Below are 19888 nucleotides of genomic sequence, written 5' to 3' on the forward strand. Positions count from 1 at the left end.
ATAGTTGTCATTGGCCAGAAATTGCTTTTTGGGGAAAGGGATACTGATGAAAGTATGTGTGTGGAGGGGATACTATCAGGGATCAGATGAAACACCACTGCGGTGGCAGGGACTGGTTATGAAGTCTCAGGATGAGGGAGCAAAAGGATGTGGGGAATGGTGTATCATACATTTCACCATCATCATCCTGTACCTTAATGTCAAACCACATACAGCAGTCCCTGCAATCATATAGAACACATTCTTTTAGCATATCAAGGGCATACTGGATTATGTTTTAAAATAAATGTTCAGCTTCAAGTCCTCATCACTATAAACTACAAAAAAAAAATCTAAACTTGAAAATGTGCACCACTGACTGACCCTGTAGCGGTGACATTGCTACAAGATCTGATGCCGTTCTGGTCAGTATTCAGACACATTCCTTTATTTCCAGGGCCCTGAAAGAGCCCATGCTCTCAGATACTGAAGACCTGCAGAGAGATAGAAATCTGTAGTTGCATCCCTACAAAATATCCTCTTTTGTGACTCCAACGTTTAACAGTTCACTCCTAAAGTGAGAAGCAGTGAAGGCAAGAAAAAAAAAAGCTGGCAAAGTTCTATGCTGGGCTCACCGCCCAGTGAGAGTGGGGCTGGGTTGCCAAATCTGTAGGAGGCGGCCTTGTGTGGGTGTCTTAGGAAGGCTGTTTGGACAGAGAGTATAAGGGAGTGACAGTCTGGAGCTCTCTTTCTATCACACATGCAAATCCGCGTACACAGATATCAGTCAAGCTCGGAAGCTGAAGAATAGTCAGATTCAAAAACTGACACAGATACTGAGACATCTGCTGGGTTACAGAAGGAGTGCTGGGAGCCAGGACGTTTGGTTCTGTCCCCAGATCTGGATGGGAGAGCAGCTCAGTTGCTAGATCATAAGGGGGTTGTGATCAGGACAGATCAAAGCTGCAAGAACAGTTACTTTGGTTCCAGGACTTTGTGATCAATGCCCACCTCCCACCACTCCCCAGGAAACTGAGTACGGGAATAGATAGTCAGAACAAAGAGGAAGATGTCTCAGGGTTCAAGGTCTCCCTCCATGGCTGGGACAGAGAGGTGAGAAAACTTCAGCACCTAGGACAGAGTCACAGGTAAGGTTTGATTTGTGCTCTATGAGAAATAGGGGTGTGATAAGTTGCGTGACTGGCTCGGAAGAAATGGGATCAAGGGGCAACCAATTAAGTTTCTCAAGTCTTTTGTAGCTGGAGGTGTCTTGGCACCATAAAAACGGAAGGCAAATAAGAAGCATTACGCATATTTTGCTGAGCCAACTTGACATTTTAAAAAATGATCCAGAATTTCAAATGGAATTAGAATGCAACATTCTTTTACTATAATGCTGGTACAGTAGGTCTGAACCCAAATAAGCTCTTAAAAGTTTGTGTTTTAATAAGATATTGTTTCATCTATCCCATGTGTCTCAGATCTTTTGCACTTGCTTCCTTCTTCACTAGACGGTGTCCATATTATGGGTATTGAGGTGGGTGAAAGGGTTAAATCCTAAGCAGGACACACAGCTTCCTGTTTAGGGTTAAGGTTACTATTTCTCAGCCTAAACCTACTTCTCAGGGTTGTTGTGCATGAATTGAGAGGACAAAACTATATTTAAGCACACTCTGAACCACTGGGATGAAGCAAGAAATAAATTGTTTATTTCACAATTCCCATTGATGTCCCTGGTGCCTTACTGACCCAATGCTTTGCAGTGATTAGAATATCGGACTGGGACAGGGGACCTGGAGGTTCAGTCCTCACTCAGCTCCCTGGGTGGTGATCTTGGGCCAGTCGCTCTCTCTTAGCCAGCCTAGCTCTCAGGGGTGGCTGTTCTGAAGTTAAAATGGAAAGGGAGAACGTTGCATGCCACCTTCAGCTTTTCAGAGAAAAGGTGGGATATAGATGTTATTAAGTAAGAAAGCACCTGGAATGAACTTACGGAGAAATATATTTCCTTTTAAAGATCCCTGTGCCACAGAGCTTACGATGAGCACTTCTACACGGGGTGAACTAAGAGTGGGAGAAGCGGAGGAGAAAAATGGGGGGAGCAAGAGCAAAAGGACATACATTTTCTCTCTTCAGAGCAGTTGCATATTACTTTACTTTAATGGCAACTAATTAGTCCCTGGTTAACTCTCATGCTGCAATTACACTGTGTCTACTTCCTGCAAGGAACTGCCATCCCACGATTCCTTGCCAACAGTAATGGAACATGGGAAGGCATCAGACTCTGTACAATAATTACTCTAATTGCCAGGACTGTTGCAGTTTATGGTAGGGACAATCTGACCGTCAGTCTTGCATGACTTTCTTTTATTCACATACCAATTGTTCATCAGTATGTTTTGGATTTACAAAGCCAGTGTGAAAGTTCCATCTCTCTCACGATTAAGTTCTGTAAATCTCTGTGAAATTATCCTTAATATGCACAGTTGCTCAGATACTGTATTCATAAACAGAAAGGGGAGAAATAGTTTCAGTTAAAGTTGCAATCGGTGGTCATAGTTGCATAGCTACCTAAGTTTTACAGGGCAGTCTTGTGCATGTCTACTCAAGAGTAAGCAATCCATGGGAGCTTACATCAAGGTACCTGTTTCTAAGAGTGCATCCGCAGGTAGAAACCTGCCCTCTTGCTTAAAGGTAAAGGTAAAGAGACCTCTGACCATTAGGCCCAGTCATGGCCGACTCTGGGGTTGCGGGGCTCATTTTGCTTTATTGGCCGAGGGAGCCGCGTACTGCTTCCAGGTTATGTGGCAAGCATGACTAAGCCGCTTCTGGTGAACCAGAGCAGCGCACGGAAACACCGTTTACCTTCCCGCCAGAGTGGTACCTATTTATCTACTTGCACTTTGACGTGCTTTCGAACTGCTAGGTTGGAAGGAGCTCACCCCGTTGCAGGGATTTGAACCGCTGACCTTCTGATCGACAAGTCCTAGGCTCTGTGGTTTAACCCACAGCGCCACCCGCATCCCGCCCTCTTGCTTAGGAAGAGTCTTAAGAACCTGAGAAGTGTGGAGATTACTGTATCAGTGACTGTGACAAAGTGCTAGTGCAAAGATACTGGCATTCACTTATTTGAGCAGAAAAGGCAGGTGTAGTGTTGTCTAGCTTAAACTATACAGTGGACAGCTCAAGAGTCAGAGCAAAGGAAGTTTGGCAATGATCCCTTTTGGTAAAATTGGTTTGCATATGGCAGCATTCCAATAGTTGAAAGGGTGAAGTTCCCCTATCCACGACTGCTGCAAAAACCTGGCCAGTGATCAGGACAGATCCGTGCCCAACAGCTGAATTCAGAGGAAGTGGAGCTCAACTGCCAAAGCACCAGGGGCTGTATGGGTGCAAGGATTTGCTGAAAGACTTATGGAACAGCCACCACTAGGTTCTGAAGTGAAAAAATTATGGCAGAGAATGGAATGCATTCTGTCTCTCCCTAAAATCTAGTATTTTTGTGATTCTTCATGAGTATGCAGATAAGCCCCGCCTTATCTGTCTCCATTATGCTGAAGGAATTCAAACATCACCATCCCTTTGGAAGACTCTAAGAATGGGAGATTTGCAGGGTGTAGTCTTGAATGTCCCAGGCTGAATTGCATTCACCTCTCATGTATTTCTGCAACAAGACTGGAGGCTGTTGGAAGGAGAGCAATGATCTGGGGTTGTTGCTGTTTAATTATTGTTGGTCAGAAAATCATGAACCCACAATCTTGTATGATAAATGAACATTATTTCCTACTGCATGGATGCAGTAATGTAATCTCTGTGTAATGTTTTCCTTACACAGGCGTGATATCTGTATAGGAATTAATGCGTGAGGAAAAAGTCCACAAAGATATCAGCCAGGGCAGTCTTCCCGAAGAGGCATTTGTGGTTGACTGGAGAAGGAACAGCCAATCTTCCTTAGCCAACACGAAACAACATATATATATGTATATTGCACAAGTTGCAAACCACCGTGGGAATAATTCATTTTGAATGGTAGGTAATAAACTTCTTAAATGCAACATACAAAAAATGTGTGCATGGACAGGATAAGGCCCTCAATAGCTACAAGTTGCGATGGCTCTATACTCCCTCCGAGTCCCAGTCACTGGGGAATAATTGCAGAAGGCTATTGTACTTATCTCCTGCTGGTGCTACCCTCTGCCAAAAAAGGCCTCTGATTGGCCACAGAGTGCTGGACTAGACAGGTGTTTGATCTCACCCAGCACAGCTCATCTTTTGTCCTACAACATAAAAAAAGCACAGAGCTATAGAAATATATTTGTTTTCCTTGGGGGCAGGGGTCTCTCATGGACTTCCCAAGAGCCCAAGACATTAATGAGTTGTCTGCCAAACTTTCTGGAGAGCCAAATCAAAGCACATACTATATAGTCCACAAGGGGCAGCGCCACTTCAGAATGCAAGTGGGTGGAACTGTATGTTTGAATGTTCCCTGCACATTTAAAAAAACCCTCCCCAACCCATAGAAAACTAGCTTAAGACAGAACCTGATGGGCCAAGGAAGAAACACTGCTAACTGAACTGTTAAGAGGATCTCCTCTCTCTTCCCTCCCTTCCCCCAGCCCCACTGCCCTCCTCTCCAGACCTACCACAATGTGCCCTTCTGCGCCTGTTATCGTCATGGCTTTTACCATCCTTCTGTGTCAAGGAACCTGTGCTCAGGAGTTCCCTATCCACACTCAACAGCATCATCACGACCAGTACTGGTACCAAACCACAGGAGACCAAGTCCCAGTGATCAGTGAGTCAATTCTCTTTTGGAGAAGGGGTTTTGGATATGCAAGAAGCAAAATGTACCCACTCCCTGTCTTGTTATTAGGAAGCTAGATTTGGGTCTTTGGCTTGCTTTCAGTCCTATCACATCTACTCAGAAAAGAGAGCCAAGCTATACATTACCCATTTTACACCTCTGTATTTTACTTGCTGAAGTCCCAATTATTTCATGCACGCACCCTTACAACACCTGCATTTTTCCTGTACATTCTCAACTTTCAAAGCGTGATTGAGCAAGACCTTCAGTTAGGAAGGCAAACCGTTGCTGGAGTCTTTGTGAGTCCCCCAGGCCAGAACAGTGTATGCTGAAACTCCACACAAGGGCAGCACCACACAAAATATGGTACTGGAAGATTTCAGGCAGCCAACACTCATGATGTGATAGGGGCAGGCATTACAATATATGACAGTCTAATGCCAATAAGGGAAACAACAAAGCATGGGGAAGGGTGAGGAGCTGGGACTCTCACAGACCAAAGCTATAGCCAATGAGAAAGGAGCGTGCAGGACTTTGCTGTGGTTTCTCAAAGGGAGCTCTTGATGGCTCCCACCTCAGGTCTTTGTTTCCTCCCTGCTCCAGGTGGCGGCACCTGCAAGGTGATTGCTATCCGCCGCTGCTGTAATCGCAACCACATCGAGGAGAGGTCTCAAACCATCCAGTGCTCCTGTCTCCCGGGGAAAGTGGCTGGGACAACCCGTGGCAAACCTTCCTGCGTGGATAGTAAGTGCTTGGAGACAAGGCCTCTCCCCACTTCCAGAGGGAGGGAAGTCCAGGGGGACCAAGGAACATGCAAGGAACCCAAACACCTGGGGCCTTGGAGAGGGGAGCAAATAGGAAAGTGATTGGAGGCAGGATGGGGAATGTTGGAGGGAATGATGGTGAAGCGAGAGAATTCAGGGATGGAAGATGAAAGGGGTTGATCACTGCAGTCCCCTTTCTGAGAGGTGAAGGTAAGGGGAAATAACAAACATTAGCTGTGTAGAAGATCTCTTGGGCAAAGTGCAAGGGAATGGATTGGTGAAAGTGGTAGCCCAGCCCTTCAAGCCTATGGGATTTACTGCACTTTTTAAATTTTTATACTGCAATCTGCCTTGAATCTTTGGGGCAGAGCAAGATGGAAACCTTAGCACAGCCAGGCAAGTCAATCTTTTTGGTCTGTGGCTCAGGAGGACGTTAGGAGGCTCACAGCTGCTCCTGACCTATCGCTTGCCTGTCCTAAAGGGTTTGCATGGATAGGAGAGGCTGCCCACTCTGGATCAAGCGGTGGCGGAGACAGATCCTTATTTCTACTCTGCAGCTTCCATTGTAACTGGAAAGTGGTGGTGTGACATGGAGCCCTGCCAGATTGAAGAGGAGTGCAAAGCGCTGCCTGACAATTCCGGCTGGATGTGCTCACTAGGAAACCGTGTCAAAACCACCAAGGTACTAGTCCCTTAACAATTCCTCACAGGAGGTGAAGCCTACAAAGGGCAAATGTGTACCAAGCCTCCTTTTCCACTTCCCAGCTGCTACCCTGTCTTGCTTTCCGTTTTGTTTTTTAAGCAGGTCCTGTGGATAAGGCTCACCTCCTTCCTCCATCTGACATGTTGTCTTGTTTCCCCTTTCAGATCCACCCCAGGTATTGAGATCTGCAGCGCCGAAGGAGCCACCTCCCAAGTGAATACGACAAGATATCTGGCGATGGCCAAAGGACCTTGCTACAAATGCTAGTAGGAAATACAATTCCTTACACAGCCACAGGACCAAATATCACAAAGGAAGCTACACTGCTCAATTAGCTGCGATGGGGAGGATCAAGTGGTCGGGGAGAGCAGGTGCTGGTACCCAGATTGGGCTTTGGTGCCTTTTCCAATGGTTGCTGCCGTCTTTGGCTAGGAATGGGATCAAAGACCTTTTCGCCTTTAGCAAAGGCTAAAATCTGTTTCCCTGGATTAATAGCAATGCAGTATGTCAGCTCAGACTCCTTCTGTACCTCCTCGATGCAACTTGCACAGTTAACGCCTCCCCTCCCTTTTGGCAGATGTCTAATTAAACTCTCCGGGACAGAAGCCATAGAGCCAGTTTGTATTTACACCTGTAACAGATAATACATACCATCTTTCTTTGAAAAGATCTTAAAACACAAGGAAGCCAAAGAGAAGGGGATTTGCAGTCCGAAAAGTGTGCTATAAAGAGGTCTGGTTTTATATGTAAAGATGCACTCACTTTTAATGAGCATCATAGCAAATCACTGATATATATATAAAAATAGGTTTTTTCCCAACATGTTAGTAGGCTTTTGTATAAAAATGGAAGTGGCATGGACCCAGCATTAAAAACATATAAAATGGCAATCACCATTCATTTTCAAGGATCAGAAATGTTTGGCTCAGATGTGGAGGGTTATGTCAACCTGGATCCCAGCAGAGTCTCAGATCCTTCTGCATCCCACAATTAAAAGGGTTGTTTCTTTATGCTGGGTGGAAACTGCAGGCAGATCAGAAGCTCTGCAACCCTCTTTGGCCCTCCAACCTGTCCTCGTTCGATACGGTGCATCACATTATTGGGGATAAAACTCGGCTCAAGGACAGGCCAGGCCAGCGCAACTGATCCACTAAGCTGAATGCGGTCCACCAACCATGTTATTCCTGCAGCCTGCTATGCCTTTTGACAACCCCACTGTTTCTGCAGCCTCAAGCAGGCAGCAAAAACAGAGGGATTAACTGAGCCCCTGGTGTAGAATAGGGAGTCTTATTTCGGGAGCTGCGACTCTTGATACATGGGCTCAGCTTTTCCTTGCTACCATCGCACCCTGTTAACTGCAGACAATACCTGGTAGAACAAGGCCCACACTGCTCTGTCAACAGATTTTTTGCAAGCTAACCTGGGACGGGCTCTCCGACTACGGAGAAAGCAGAAGCCCCACCACTCAAAAGCCAGGGAAAGACAGCCTTTCTAAAGTCCTTCGTCATGACCATTTAATTGTTTATAGACACATCCAGAAGCTACAGAGCTAAGAAACGTTGTCTCAGGATTCATGTTAGCTGATCACCCAGCACAGGCTCTGGCTCCCCCAGCACACATGGAAGGCTTCCTGGGGCTCATCGTGCCATCAACGCAAAAGCCCACCAGAGAGGTAGATATTACATGGTTCAAATGTCGCTTAAGCCCCTGACCCCTTTCCCTCACTCCCTCCTTCCCAAAGAAAACTCTTGGAATGGCATTCCTTGAATGCTGGGGTTTGTGGGGGGTTTGAGTGCTGCCGTGTGAACGTCTTGAGTAGCTTCAATGGGGAAATTCCTGCTCCAGTCCTACAAAAATAGACATCTCCTTGGACCCAAACAGTTTCATTGATAATGTCCATATCCTGGATACCCTGGAGGTGGCGAGCCATCCTTAGGAGGCAGCTGGCTGGGATCTTCTCCAAAGGGGTTGGCTGAGAAGTGAAGACAAGAAGGGACAGTTAGCAGCAGGGAAGAGATGTGCGTGCAATGATTCATGTTTTGCGCAGCCAAGGGCCACTATCTTTGGGGATAGAAATCAATGGAGGCGGCCGAGGTGCAATCGGGAGGAGAGATGTGGGCGAGGGTGACTCATTAACAAAAAAGTGAAAAGTAAAACCCAACTCCTGCGGCAAGAAAATGCAGAACAGGTTAGAATTTACACCTGTAAAAGGGACAAGGGAGGGTGTCAGACACCGTGGGAAAGGAGTGCAACTTCTGCAAGCATTTATAGAAGGAGCAGCAAAATGCCAATCGCAGCAAGTGGAGTGGCAGAAGGCTCTGTATTTTGCCAAGGGGGCGGTGGAACGACAAGCACTCGTGTGTATTGTAACACCACCCTGGTGTCAGGGGAGATCAAGCCAGGCACTGTCAGGGCTGGAGGCAAACTTTGCCCCCACAGCAACACTGCCTGTCACTTCCCTCCCCACACACCCACGTCTGCATGAGAGAGTGGCAGCCGCTCATCCGGGGGGAGAATGTGCTCTGCATGCTCTCTCTCCCACACAGATGACACCAGGCTTTTGCCTCCTCCTGAATTCACCTGGTTTACTGTGTCCCACAGCTGCAAGTGACTGAGAACTCAGCCTGCCCCAAACTATATAATCCCACTCCTTTAACCACAAGAAAGCCTGGTTGGGGAGCTGTTTTCTCTTAGAGTGCAGGTGGGATTGTTCAGTGGAACCCTGGGTAGGCTAAGGGGCTGAAACCAAAGTGCAGAGAGGTCCTTTGGTTCCTAGTCCAAATCCATCGTTCTGGGGAAATCCCGAGTTCTGTTTCTTGCCGCCATGTTGGAACTTACGGTTCTGGAACTGCTGGGCCGTGTACCTCGTCAGCAAAATCCCGACACCTTCTATCAGGGCAAGCAAGATGCCTCCCATCATAGCCGAGCCGACCATGGCCAAGGGCCCACCTAAGGGGAAAGAACTCTCAGTCCCAGTGCCCTGGCTCAGCATTCAGCCACAGGAGGTTAAGAGGAAAGGTGGAGGCGCTGCGGTTATAGGATCACTGGCCACCACTTACTGCGTGATGCTAACACAGCTCCCGTGAGCGCCCCGCTTGTGATGGAGTTCCAGGGATCCTCCTTGCCCCGCATCTTCACTAGGCCGCAGTCAATGGTGGAGAAGAGCCCGCCCCACACGGCAAAGCTGCCTGCGAGGAGGAACACAAGGAGAGCATGTGGAGACACCAGCTGGACTCAGGGATGTTCATTTGTAACTGGCACCAAAAGGTATTAGAATTCCATGCCAAGCAAAGCCAAATGCTTGGCTTACACAATGTGCCCTGCACACGTGCTGAATTGGGCTGAGATAGGGTGGAACTCTGACAACACGCTGGCAAAGAACCAGGCAGCCTTACGGGGTCGGTGGGAGCACCAGGGATCGATGGGGAGTTTGAAGGCTTGGAGCTCCGGAAGAAGGGCCAACAGCCACTCCAGGACACACAAGTTATATTCTCCCCATGAACAGATTGTTAAACTTATCTCCAAGGACTGTGAAAGGCAGAAACAAATTTTTGTTTTGATTTTGTAAAACACTGACTCATGGCTCGTTTGCCAGGCACTTGGAGTTCTGCGCAAGCAGAATCACACAGGTGGCAAGATCACTAATGGTACCATCTCTGTGTCACGTTCAGAGAGGAAGGGTGTGAAGAGAGGCATTCTTAGCGGACGCCTCCCTTCTCTCAAGAAAAGTATGGCTCCACCTCCTGCTGTAGGACTTGAGGCCACTTCAGAACCACCTCAATAACTACTGGGGCCCCCCTGCCTTTTCCAGCTGTAGGTTGAGCCAGAAAAGTGGGGATTTAAGTTGAGGTTTATAATGGTGAAATGTCATTCTGTTTCACTAGGATTCATTTATTGAGTCACTTACTCTAAGGCTACAATCCCAAGCACACTTACCTAAAAGTAAGCCTCACTGAATACATATGGCCTTGCTTTTGACCAAACCAATATGAGATTTAACTGTCAGCTTTGGGACTGGGCTATACAACTAACTCAATATGACAAAACAGCCTCCAAGCCAGCACATCATACTCTACACATTCTTCTCTTTAATTCCTGCCTCACTTGGCCAGCCGTTATAATATTTGATTTATATCACACTTTTCCTGAATCTTCCCCCTGGGATGCCCCACTCCACACATTTTACAGTCACAACGACCTTGTGAGGTTGGCTGAGAGACAGTGACTGGTCCAAGGTCACATCCAGTGAACTTCAAGGCTGACAGGGGATTTGAACCGTGGTCTGACACTTTTACCCACAATACAGCACTGCTGGTTCTCCTTTAAAATAAACCAAATCCTAATCCACCTCACCCCACAACCTGTCTGATCCATCTTTTTATTTACAACACTGCCCACATCCCCACCAGCCAACCCAAGGGTCAGGACACTTCCCTTACCTCCAATCTGTGGTGCTCTGACTCTGATAGCGTTCATGCTGCCTTTGAACCGATGCCTGACACCCTAGGAAAAAGGAGGAGAAACTACCTTAGTTAAAACTCACAATGGACTGGGGGAGAAAACCACACCCTGGAAAAGATGTTCAAGCGCAGGGTGCAAGAGGCTAAGGGGAGCCAAGGCAAGACACTCTCCGCATCTCAAGGAACACAGGCACGTACAATTCTCAAACTCCAATGATACTGTGGAGCCAGAAGCCACAGGTCTTGATCCATGGAAGGCAGGTGGACTCAGGGTGTCTCTGCAACTGCCACTTTCCCACCAGAAAAACAGGTTGTCTACTTGATCTCAGTTATCCAGTGGGATAATCTCAAGCATTAAACTCCCCACAATTTAATCTATGAGAGCCAGCCCATGGTGTGACACAACGGGGAGTGAGAATGGGAAACGTCATACAAAACTATACCAAGGTCTGACACACAGAACTGCAAGGCAAACGTTGCAAGACAAAAATAGGAAGAGGAGGTACTCTTGTTTTGGAGATATTCAAGACCAACAACATTTAAAATGCATGTAGTTTCTTTCAAGTGTTCAAATGGCATGTACATTATGGCAGTAATCATTTCAACAATGCTGTCGGGCCGGTCACTCCATTAACTCCATACTACAGATGTGACAGCCGAGTCTTACCTAAGATAGAAATGGGCAGATTTAAGGTTTGCATGATCTACTGTTCTGCTTAAAACAGCAGCAACTGAGAATCCAAGGGGAAGGGGCTGGGGGCAAGAACAGATTCTGCCTGGCCAGTCGAAATGAAAATAACCCTGTTCAATCCCTCCTGTTAACTGAAAGCAATTACCAAATTTACTCATTGAAACTCTTTCCAAGCACTTAGAGCAGGGGTCAGCAAACTTTTTCAGCAGGGGGCCAGTCCACTGTCCCTCAGACCTTGTGGGGGGCCAGACTATATTTTTTTTGGGGGGGATGAGCGAATTCCTATGCCCCACAAATAACCCAGAGATGCATTTTAAATAAAAGGACACATTCTACTCATGTAAAAACATGCTGATTCCCAGACCGTCCGCGGGCCAGATTTAGAAGGCGATTGGGCCGAATCCGGCCCCCGGGCCTTAGTTTGCCTACCCATGACTTAAGAGTTAGGGCATAAATGCTCAAACCTGCATGTGAACAGGACAAAAAGAAGAATAACAGGCTCACAGATGCAAACCCCTTGATTGTAGCTCACATCAGAAGGAGCCAGGCACAAAACAGAAGCTCAGAAGGGCAGCATCAGTCACAATTACCTATAGATGACCAGAAGTCTCTAACCCCCATAAAATGCATGGAGATTCCTGCACAAATAACTGGTCAAAGGTAACTAATTAACAGCCACATTTGACACGTAAGGAACATGGAGCCTGACAGCAAAGTAAATAGCCTCAGTTTTAATCCCAGGTTGCCATTCTAAACACTTTTACCTGTAAGTCCCGTTAAAATCAATGGGCAACTTGAGTAAGCAATCATAAGATCAGACTGTAAACACCCGGGCACACATCTCAATGTAGACTGTTTCTGTAATTAGCTCTTCATCCAGTCTGTCCCCAAAGTATCAGTCTGCGACATAAAACATGGTCCAAGAGGGAGCAGGCTTGGGAGCAAACTAGATGAGATTGTAGAAGACAGGGGAGTGGACTTCCTGGTGTTCCCACAAAAAAAGTTAGAAACAAAACACAGGGCATCTCAGTGAAGTCAGGGCTGCACCAGGGAGCGTTTCTGAAAGATACCTTCCCTAATCTAGATCATCCACCAACAATGAAAGATGTTATTTGCCATGCAGAAGGAAACATCCAGGTATCCTCTTTGAAGTACAGTACAAAAGGACCAGCATTCCCATCCCAGCTTGGAGCCGGGAAGGAACACAGGGGGCTTGTGCCACTGTTGTGCTGAACTTTGGAAATGCTCAGAGTGCTTCTGAAGGTCTTCCAGATGCCACAAGCAAGACCCGGCCTCAAGGCCTCCATCTCCCACAACAGACATAAACAGTCTCAAAACTGGACCGCTGAGTTTTCCCCCAAGTACTTACAGCCCGAAGACGGAGAGCAAATGCTGAAAACTGAGGAGACAGGCTTGACATACAAGAAGCAGGAGCACAAACTCTACACACTTGACTCCCAGGCGACAGGGAGGAGGAAGTGGAGCGACACTTAGTGAGATGGTGCCAAAAGTGGCAACGCCACCTGCTCAGAATAGAAATATGTTCTCCCTTGCTGCTGCCTACACAGCCATGAGCAACTTTCTGCCCAGAGATCAGTTCTGGAGCACAAGCCAGTTATAGACCTATAAGCCCAGCGGCCACTTTTGTGGAATCCTACACCTCAAGTTCTGCCCGTGTATTTTCCTCAGCTGAAGGGAAAGGTGTATGGGGATTCAGGGATCCTTGTTGGTGTGCCTCAGACCTGCCAATTGTGATGTGATACAGGCAACAACTGTTTTGCATGGGGGTTATGTTCCTGACCCCCACCCACCCAGCCCCCTTTTCTGACTACAGTGGTATCTGTTAGGATATTTCCGTTCCACCTTAAAAGGGAGCAGGATGTTTGTGTCACAGCCTGCGTATTTCCTGTTCACGGGATGTTTATGTTTGCTGTTGCTTTCGTTTTCTCTCTCAGTTCGGAGACACTGACGCAGGCAGTCATGTCTTTCTTTGTTCTGATCAACGCTGAATAAAGCTTGTAAATAATGCTCTCCTGAGTGCGACTTCTGCTGTCAATTATCTGCTGATAAGAGTGTGCATGAGCTCTGGAATGTGGCAAGATATTTTCTAGAAACTCATGTCGCTAATCGCTGATACTGCGGGCCTACGGGAGATCGATGGATTGTCCGGCAGACGGCTTGGGGCCATGATGGACTTTGTCTCCCTGGCAGTATCCAGCCTTGGTTCTCAGATGCTGAAAACCTGGAAGTAAGTGTTCCGGTTTTCGAACGCCAAACGTCCAATGCGGCTGTCGGCTATTGTTTCCGGGGCGCCTGCACCAAGCAGAAACTGCGCCTTGGTTATCAAACATTTCAGAAGTCAAACAGACTTCCGGAACGGATTAAGTTTGGCGCTTTTGTTTTGCTATTTATTTTGCATTTTTGTTTTTGAGGCTTTTTCGGTTAATTTGTTTTTGTGACTGTGTGGAACCCAGTTCAGCTACTGATTGACTGATTGTGCAGAAATGGATAAAAGCCCCCCATCCAAACAATGACTATCACCAGTGCAGGTAAGAAAATAATAATAATTTTAACTTTTATCATCTACAATACTGTCTTATTTTATGGTGCAGTACACTGATTATTGCTTTCATTTTATAGATCAATGGTCTCATTAGATAATATAATTCATGTTCAATTGCTGTTTTAGGGGTTGTTTTTAAAAGTCTGGAACAAATTAATCCGTTTTGCATTGCTTTCTATGGGAAAGCACACCTTGGTTCTGGAACGCTTTGGTTTTGGAATGGACTTCCGGGACAGATTAAGTTTGAGAACCAAGGTACCACTATACTTCTGGGTGTTGTGTGTGTTCACAGTCACACCCATATTGAACGCACACAAAATGGCTGTTGCCTGTAAACCATTCCATCCCCACCCACTGTCTGCGTGATGAGCTCATGGCTCCATGAGTTTATTAAACTGAGTCTGAATCCTGGCAAGATGGAGGCTCTGGGCCCAAACAAACAGGTGCCTAATCTGGGGTGCTCTTCTTGCTCTCTGTCACTGGGCGCAATGCTGTCCTCAGTGGCTAGGAGTGCTTTGTACCAGCTTCACCTGGTAAGACAGCTACGGTTTTCCTGGATCAGGATAGCTCAACCACAGTTGTCCATACACTGGTTACCTCAAGGCTGGATTACTACAATGCACTTAATTTAGGGTCCAGATCTGGAAACTGCAGCTAGCATAGAACACATTGGCTAGGCTGCTTGTAGGGGCAACTCCAGCATCTAACTCCTTTTCAGTAGCATCTGTACTGGCTGCCAATCTGCTACCAGGCCACGTTCAAGGTCTTAGTAGTAACATCTAAGGTCCTATGTATACAATTCCCTCTGATTTCATATTAGACAGGTGCCCTCTCCACTGGTGCCTGCTCTTTCAACAAGCCTTTTAAGTGGAGATCCTCATCCCAGGCTGCATCTGTACTGGAAATATTTCTAACTGTTATTATAGGTAGGATTTGTTTTTAAATGTTTGTATTGGTCTTATATATGGAGTTGTTTTTAATTCCTTGCACTTGTTTAATGGTGATATCCGTTGTCTTTATTTTACAATTGTATATTTTGTTGTTGTAACCCACCCTAGGACCCTTGTGGTAAAAGGCAGGTAAGAAATCTAAATAAATAAATAAAATGCAGAGCTTGGGACCAAGTCATATAAGAAACCTTAGCTAGTAGGCCCTGCATTTTGAAGGAGCCCCTGGTTTACCAAAGCAGATATACAGTGGTACCTCAGGTTAAGTACTTAATTCGTTCCGGAGGTCTGTTCTTAACCTAAAACTGTTCTTAACCTGAAGCACCACTTTAGCTAATGGGGCCTCCCGCTGCCACCGCACCGCCGGAGCACGATTTCTGTTCTCATCCTGAAGCAAAGTTCTTAACCTGAAGCACTATTTCTGGGTTAGCGGAGTCTGTAACCTGAAGCGTCTGTAACCCGAGGTACCACTGTACAGGAAGGTTGAAGTTTCCTCTCTCAATCTAATTTCTCCAATACAAAACCCCATCAGCCTTAATATATGCTGAGTTGCATCCCAAAACTTCCAGTAAGGATTGAACCATGAACCACTATTCTGTATTGGCTCTATAGGGATACCCATTCTTGGCAGACAGTACACAGCAATCACCAACTCCCACTAAAGAAGCACAATTGTGAGGACAGCCGATCCACATTAACTTGTGCTCAGCAGAACCAGCTTGCGATTATTGGCCTGCTGGAAGAGCCAACCAGCAGCACAGCAAAATGATCACTAGCCATAAAATTTCTGGTTCTCATTGGCAACCAAAAATATTAGATCACTTATCATCTCAGGCAAGTGCATTATAGGATCACTGCCTTCAAAGCCCCATATGTGTGCTAGGGGGAGTGGTGAGGGAAAAACAACTTACTCCTTAACTTAAAGAAAACAAAAAAGATTACTGTGGACTTTAGGAAATGTAAGTTAAATATTCAGCCACTTATTATTGCGGGGAAGTGTGTGGAACAGGTCTTGGTGTTTCGATTTCTGGGAATGGAGTTGAGAGATGACCTAACCTGGGGAGAAAACAGCGAAGACCTGATGAAGAGAGCACAGGTGCCATAAGAAAGCTGCAGAGATAGTGCAGGATAGTGCGCACCCTGGAAATGATCTCTTTCAGCTTCTGCCTTCTGGAAGAAGGTACAGTGGTGCCTCGCAAGACGAAATTAATCCGTTCTGCGAGTCTCTTCGTCTTGCGGTTTTTTCGTCTTGCGAAGCACGGCAATTAGCGGCTTAGCAGCTATTAGCGGCTTAGCGGCTTTAAGAAAAAGGAAACAAACTCGCAAGAACTCGCAAGACGTTTTGTCTTGCGAAGCAAGCCCATAAAGCCCATAGGGAAATTCGTCTTGCGGAATGACTCAAAAAACAGAAAACTCTTTCATCTTGCGCGTTTTTCGTCTTGCGAGGCATTCGTCTTGCGAGGTACCACTGTACAGGGTTATAAAGACTAGGACTAGCCGCCTGAGAAACAGTTTCTATCCAAATGCGATTTTGGTTTTAAACGCAGTGTAAGGTAGTCTCTATGGGAGTATATTGTATTTAATTATGGGAGTTTTTAGGGGGCTAACCAGACTGGGATAGCTGAGATAGCAAGCTTGTTGGTTTTTGAATGTCTGATGTAGATTTTTTCAATTTCATTATTCTGTATGGGACAATGACAATAAAGATTATTGTATTGTAATATTTCGAAACCAGTTTGAAAACAAAAGCTGGGCTACTCACAAGCATACAATCTAACATACAAAGAAAGAGAGCGGAGGGGAAGGGAAAGGATAGGTAGGGAAATGTTTTAGGATTTGCAGGAGCCAATCTGGGCCAGGGTTCTTCATGAATCTATGTCTTCTGACCCCATCCATGTCCCTCACTTGCAGCTTGAAGGAAAGGGAAGGAGAAAAGAAGGTTGGGACTCACCACTGGAGCATTGCGGAAGCCTTTGACAGCCTGGAAGACACCTCCCCCAATCATCCCCATGGTGAAGGCGCCACCACAGTCATCTACAATTCGCCAGGGGCTGCCAAATGGAAAGAGAAGTGAAGTTACTGGAGACCCTGAAAGCCCCCAAAAAGTGAGAAAGAGATGACTTAGAAATGGTGCTAAGCAGCTGGGGGTGGGCAATCTTAAGAGACCTTAAAGGTAAAGGGACCCCTGACCATTAGGTCCAGTCGTGGCCGACTCTGGGGTCACGGCACTCATCTTGCTTTATTGGCTGAGGAAGCCAGCGTACAGCTTCCAGGTCATGTGGCCAGCATGACTAAGCCGCTTCTGGTGAACCAGAGCAGCGCACGGAAACAATGTTTACTTTCCCGCTGGAGTGGTACCTATTTATCTACTTGCACTGTGTAATTTATTTATCTACTTGCGCTTTGAAATTTATCTACTTTTTTTGTAAATGAGGTATGACTGTATAGCGGCTTGCACACCATTGTTCGGGGTTCTCCTCCCTCCTGTGTGTGGTGAGTGGGGACCCTGTTGCAACAGTTTATTTCCTTTAAAAATTAATAATCAGGCTGACTAGCCGCTTTGCTTTCAATCTACTCTGCTTGGCCTCTGCTTTCTCCCCGACCCATAAAGATCTCCTGAGAGAAATCTATACAGGTTCTAGATATCCCAGAGGTCAGCAAAGGTTTTCAGCAGGGGGCTGATCCACTGTCCTCAGACCTTGTGGGGGGGCCGGAATATATTTTGAAAAAAAATAATGAACTGATTCCTATGCCCCACAAATAACCCAGAGATGCATTTTAAAGAAAAGCACACATTCTACTCATGTAAAAACACGCTGATTCCCAGACCGTCCGCGGGCCGGATTAAGAAGGCGATTGGGCCGGATCCGGCCCCCGGGCCTTAGGTTGCCTACCCATGAGATATCCCATAAGGGGATTGTAAGAAAAATACGTCAAACTCTTGTTGGGCTGCCCATAGCTGGGGCCGCGGAGCCCCCGGTGGAAGCCCTTCCTCAGCCACCGGGAGCCGCTGGCTTCCCTGCTCGCCCGGCCCCACCTCGCAGGGCTGTTGTGCCGGTGCAGGAGGAGAGGGGCGCGGGACGGACGTGCCCCCCGCCCGCCACCGCCGCTCCCGGGGCCGGAAAAGGGGCCTCGGGTCACGCTCGCCTCCCTGCCCCGCTGAGCCCCCGGCAGCCCCCGCTCCCGGTTACCAGGGCTCCCGGGCATATTCCTCCATGGCTCCCGGCCGCAGGCTGCGCGGATCACGTGACAGGGGAGGACGACAACACGGGGACCGAGTCACGTGACAACCAGCTATTGGCCAGCTTCAGTCACGTGAAAGGGGCTCTTCTGCTCTAGAGATAGGAAGGTGTAGAGAAAGCCTGCGTTCAGTACCGACGAAAGAAGAGGGACAGAGGAAGGTGATGGACTTTGCGGAACTGGCGAAGCTGGCGGGGAAAATCCGGATCCAGCATGATCCAGTATTCCAAAAGGACTGGGGTGAAAGATGATTGTAAGCAATTAACATCCCTAGCAGGGTTGTCTGAGACTTGTAATGAGAAAATTTCTACCTTTCTATATTTATTTAAATTTTGAGCCATTCTGAAATGGGTGTAATTAGAAATGGAAAACGTATAAATTGCAATGCTATAAAGGTTAATTTCGAAAGTCATGAAGCAGGAGGGAAGGAGGTTGATAGGCTCTAAAGAGCCAGGGCGGTATAGGGGATAATGATGATGTGAATGTATAATGTTAAATGGAAAATAAATTGTGTGTGTGTATGAGAAAGCCTGTGTTCCATCAAGAAAATGATTTAGGTGCAATGTAGTATCTCTTTATATATTGGAAGCTCTGTGGTATGTGTATATGTACCACTTATAAACACGGTCTCCAACTCCTCCATCAACGGTGTCTCCAGAAAATTTTACACATCACTTGGGGAGACAAGCGAACTAATGTCCATGTACTGGAAGAAGCAAAGATCACCAGTGTTGAAGCAATTATTCTTCAACATTAAGTTATTTGGACTGGTCACATTGTGCAGATGCCCAATTATCATCTTCCAAAGCTGTCACTCTGTTCCAGACTTTAAAATGGAAAGCGTAACGCTGCTGCTCAACAAAAAAGGTTTAAAGACTCTCTCAAGGCAAATCTTTAAAAATGTAGTATAAACACTGACAATTGGGAACACTGGCCTGCAAGTGCTCCAGTTGGAGAACTGCCTTTACCAAAGGTGCCATGGACTTTGAAGACACTCAAACTCAGGACGCAAGGGAGAAACATGCTAGGAGGAAGGCACGCTTGGCAAACCCTCATCATGATCAACTCCCATCGGAAACCTATGTCCCCACTGTGGAAGGATGTACGGATCCTTACAGACTCACTGTAAAGACCTTGTTCATGGAAGACAATCTTACTCACCTACGAGTGATCATCAAAGAAGATGTATATGCACATGCATGAGTGTATTTGTTGGCATCCTTGTCTCGGGACAGTGGAGGAGTGTGTCTTCGGAGGTAAAGTCAAACTGTTGGAGAGTTAGTGTCTACTGTGGCCAGTGCCGTATTAAGGTTTGATGAGGCCTTAAGCTACTGAAGGTAATATTCCTTTATATGTCCAGCTGTCCTTTGTCAACAACAAATTGTCGCTGTGTTTTGTGTTGACTATATGCTATATGGTAATTTACGGACCTAACAGGTTTCCAAATCCATTTGCACATGTTGCCCTGCAACCAGCCCATGCAGAATGTAGGCACCCTATATATAGAAATGAACAAACCAGGAATATTTGAGGGACCAGGCTACCAGACGGGGCCCATAACTTACATCATAGGAGCCTACGCAACACAAAACACTGTTGCTGTACGTAGTTTTTTTTATCTGTTTTTTATATTTTGGAAATGTACATTCAGGTTTTTTTCCCTTTACATTTTTTGGGGCCCTCAAGAGAGTGGGGCCCTAAGTTATACAGTGGTACCTCTGTCTGCAAACGGGATCCGTT

The 19888-nt window shown here is 46.5% G+C and overlaps 2 protein-coding genes across 6 annotated transcripts; one reads left to right on the forward strand and one right to left on the reverse strand.

The window, feature by feature from the left end:
- Nucleotides 1-436: 436 nt before the first annotated feature.
- On the forward strand, nt 437-7137 carry LOC310697003 (chemokine-like protein TAFA-1). Of its 3 annotated transcripts, XM_083483259.1 has the most exons (6): nt 443-1127; nt 3812-4005; nt 4593-4771; nt 5384-5524; nt 6102-6226; nt 6412-7137. In XM_083483259.1, the coding sequence occupies exons 3-6, from the start codon at nt 4624-4626 to the stop codon at nt 6427-6429; spliced, it is 432 nt and encodes a 143-aa protein (XP_083339385.1). In that variant the 5' UTR covers nt 443-1127; nt 3812-4005; nt 4593-4623; the 3' UTR covers nt 6430-7137. The 3 variants fall into 3 exon arrangements, with proteins under 3 accessions (XP_083339387.1, XP_083339386.1, XP_083339385.1); XM_083483261.1 differs by lacking the exon at nt 6102-6226 and having other exon boundaries at nt 437-1127; XM_083483260.1 differs by lacking the exon at nt 3812-4005 and having other exon boundaries at nt 441-1127.
- A 598-nt stretch (nt 7138-7735) lies between these two features.
- TIMM17B (translocase of inner mitochondrial membrane 17B) lies at nt 7736-18229 on the reverse strand. Of its 3 annotated transcripts, none has more exons than XM_083483247.1 (6): nt 18100-18229; nt 16860-16959; nt 10687-10750; nt 9307-9435; nt 9086-9196; nt 7736-8219 (listed from the first exon to the last, which is right to left on the reverse strand). In XM_083483247.1, the coding sequence occupies exons 1-6, from the start codon at nt 18123-18125 to the stop codon at nt 8131-8133; spliced, it is 519 nt and encodes a 172-aa protein (XP_083339373.1). In that variant the 5' UTR covers nt 18126-18229; the 3' UTR covers nt 7736-8130. The 3 variants fall into 3 exon arrangements, with proteins under 3 accessions (XP_083339373.1, XP_083339375.1, XP_083339374.1); XM_083483249.1 differs by having other exon boundaries at nt 16860-16987; nt 17841-18132; XM_083483248.1 differs by having other exon boundaries at nt 17936-18129.
- Nucleotides 18230-19888: the final 1659 nt, after the last annotated feature.

The sequence above is a fragment of the Podarcis liolepis genome, assembly GCF_965112155.1.
Source record: "Podarcis liolepis genome assembly, chromosome: 17".
Taxonomy (NCBI): Eukaryota; Metazoa; Chordata; class Lepidosauria; order Squamata; family Lacertidae; genus Podarcis; species Podarcis liolepis.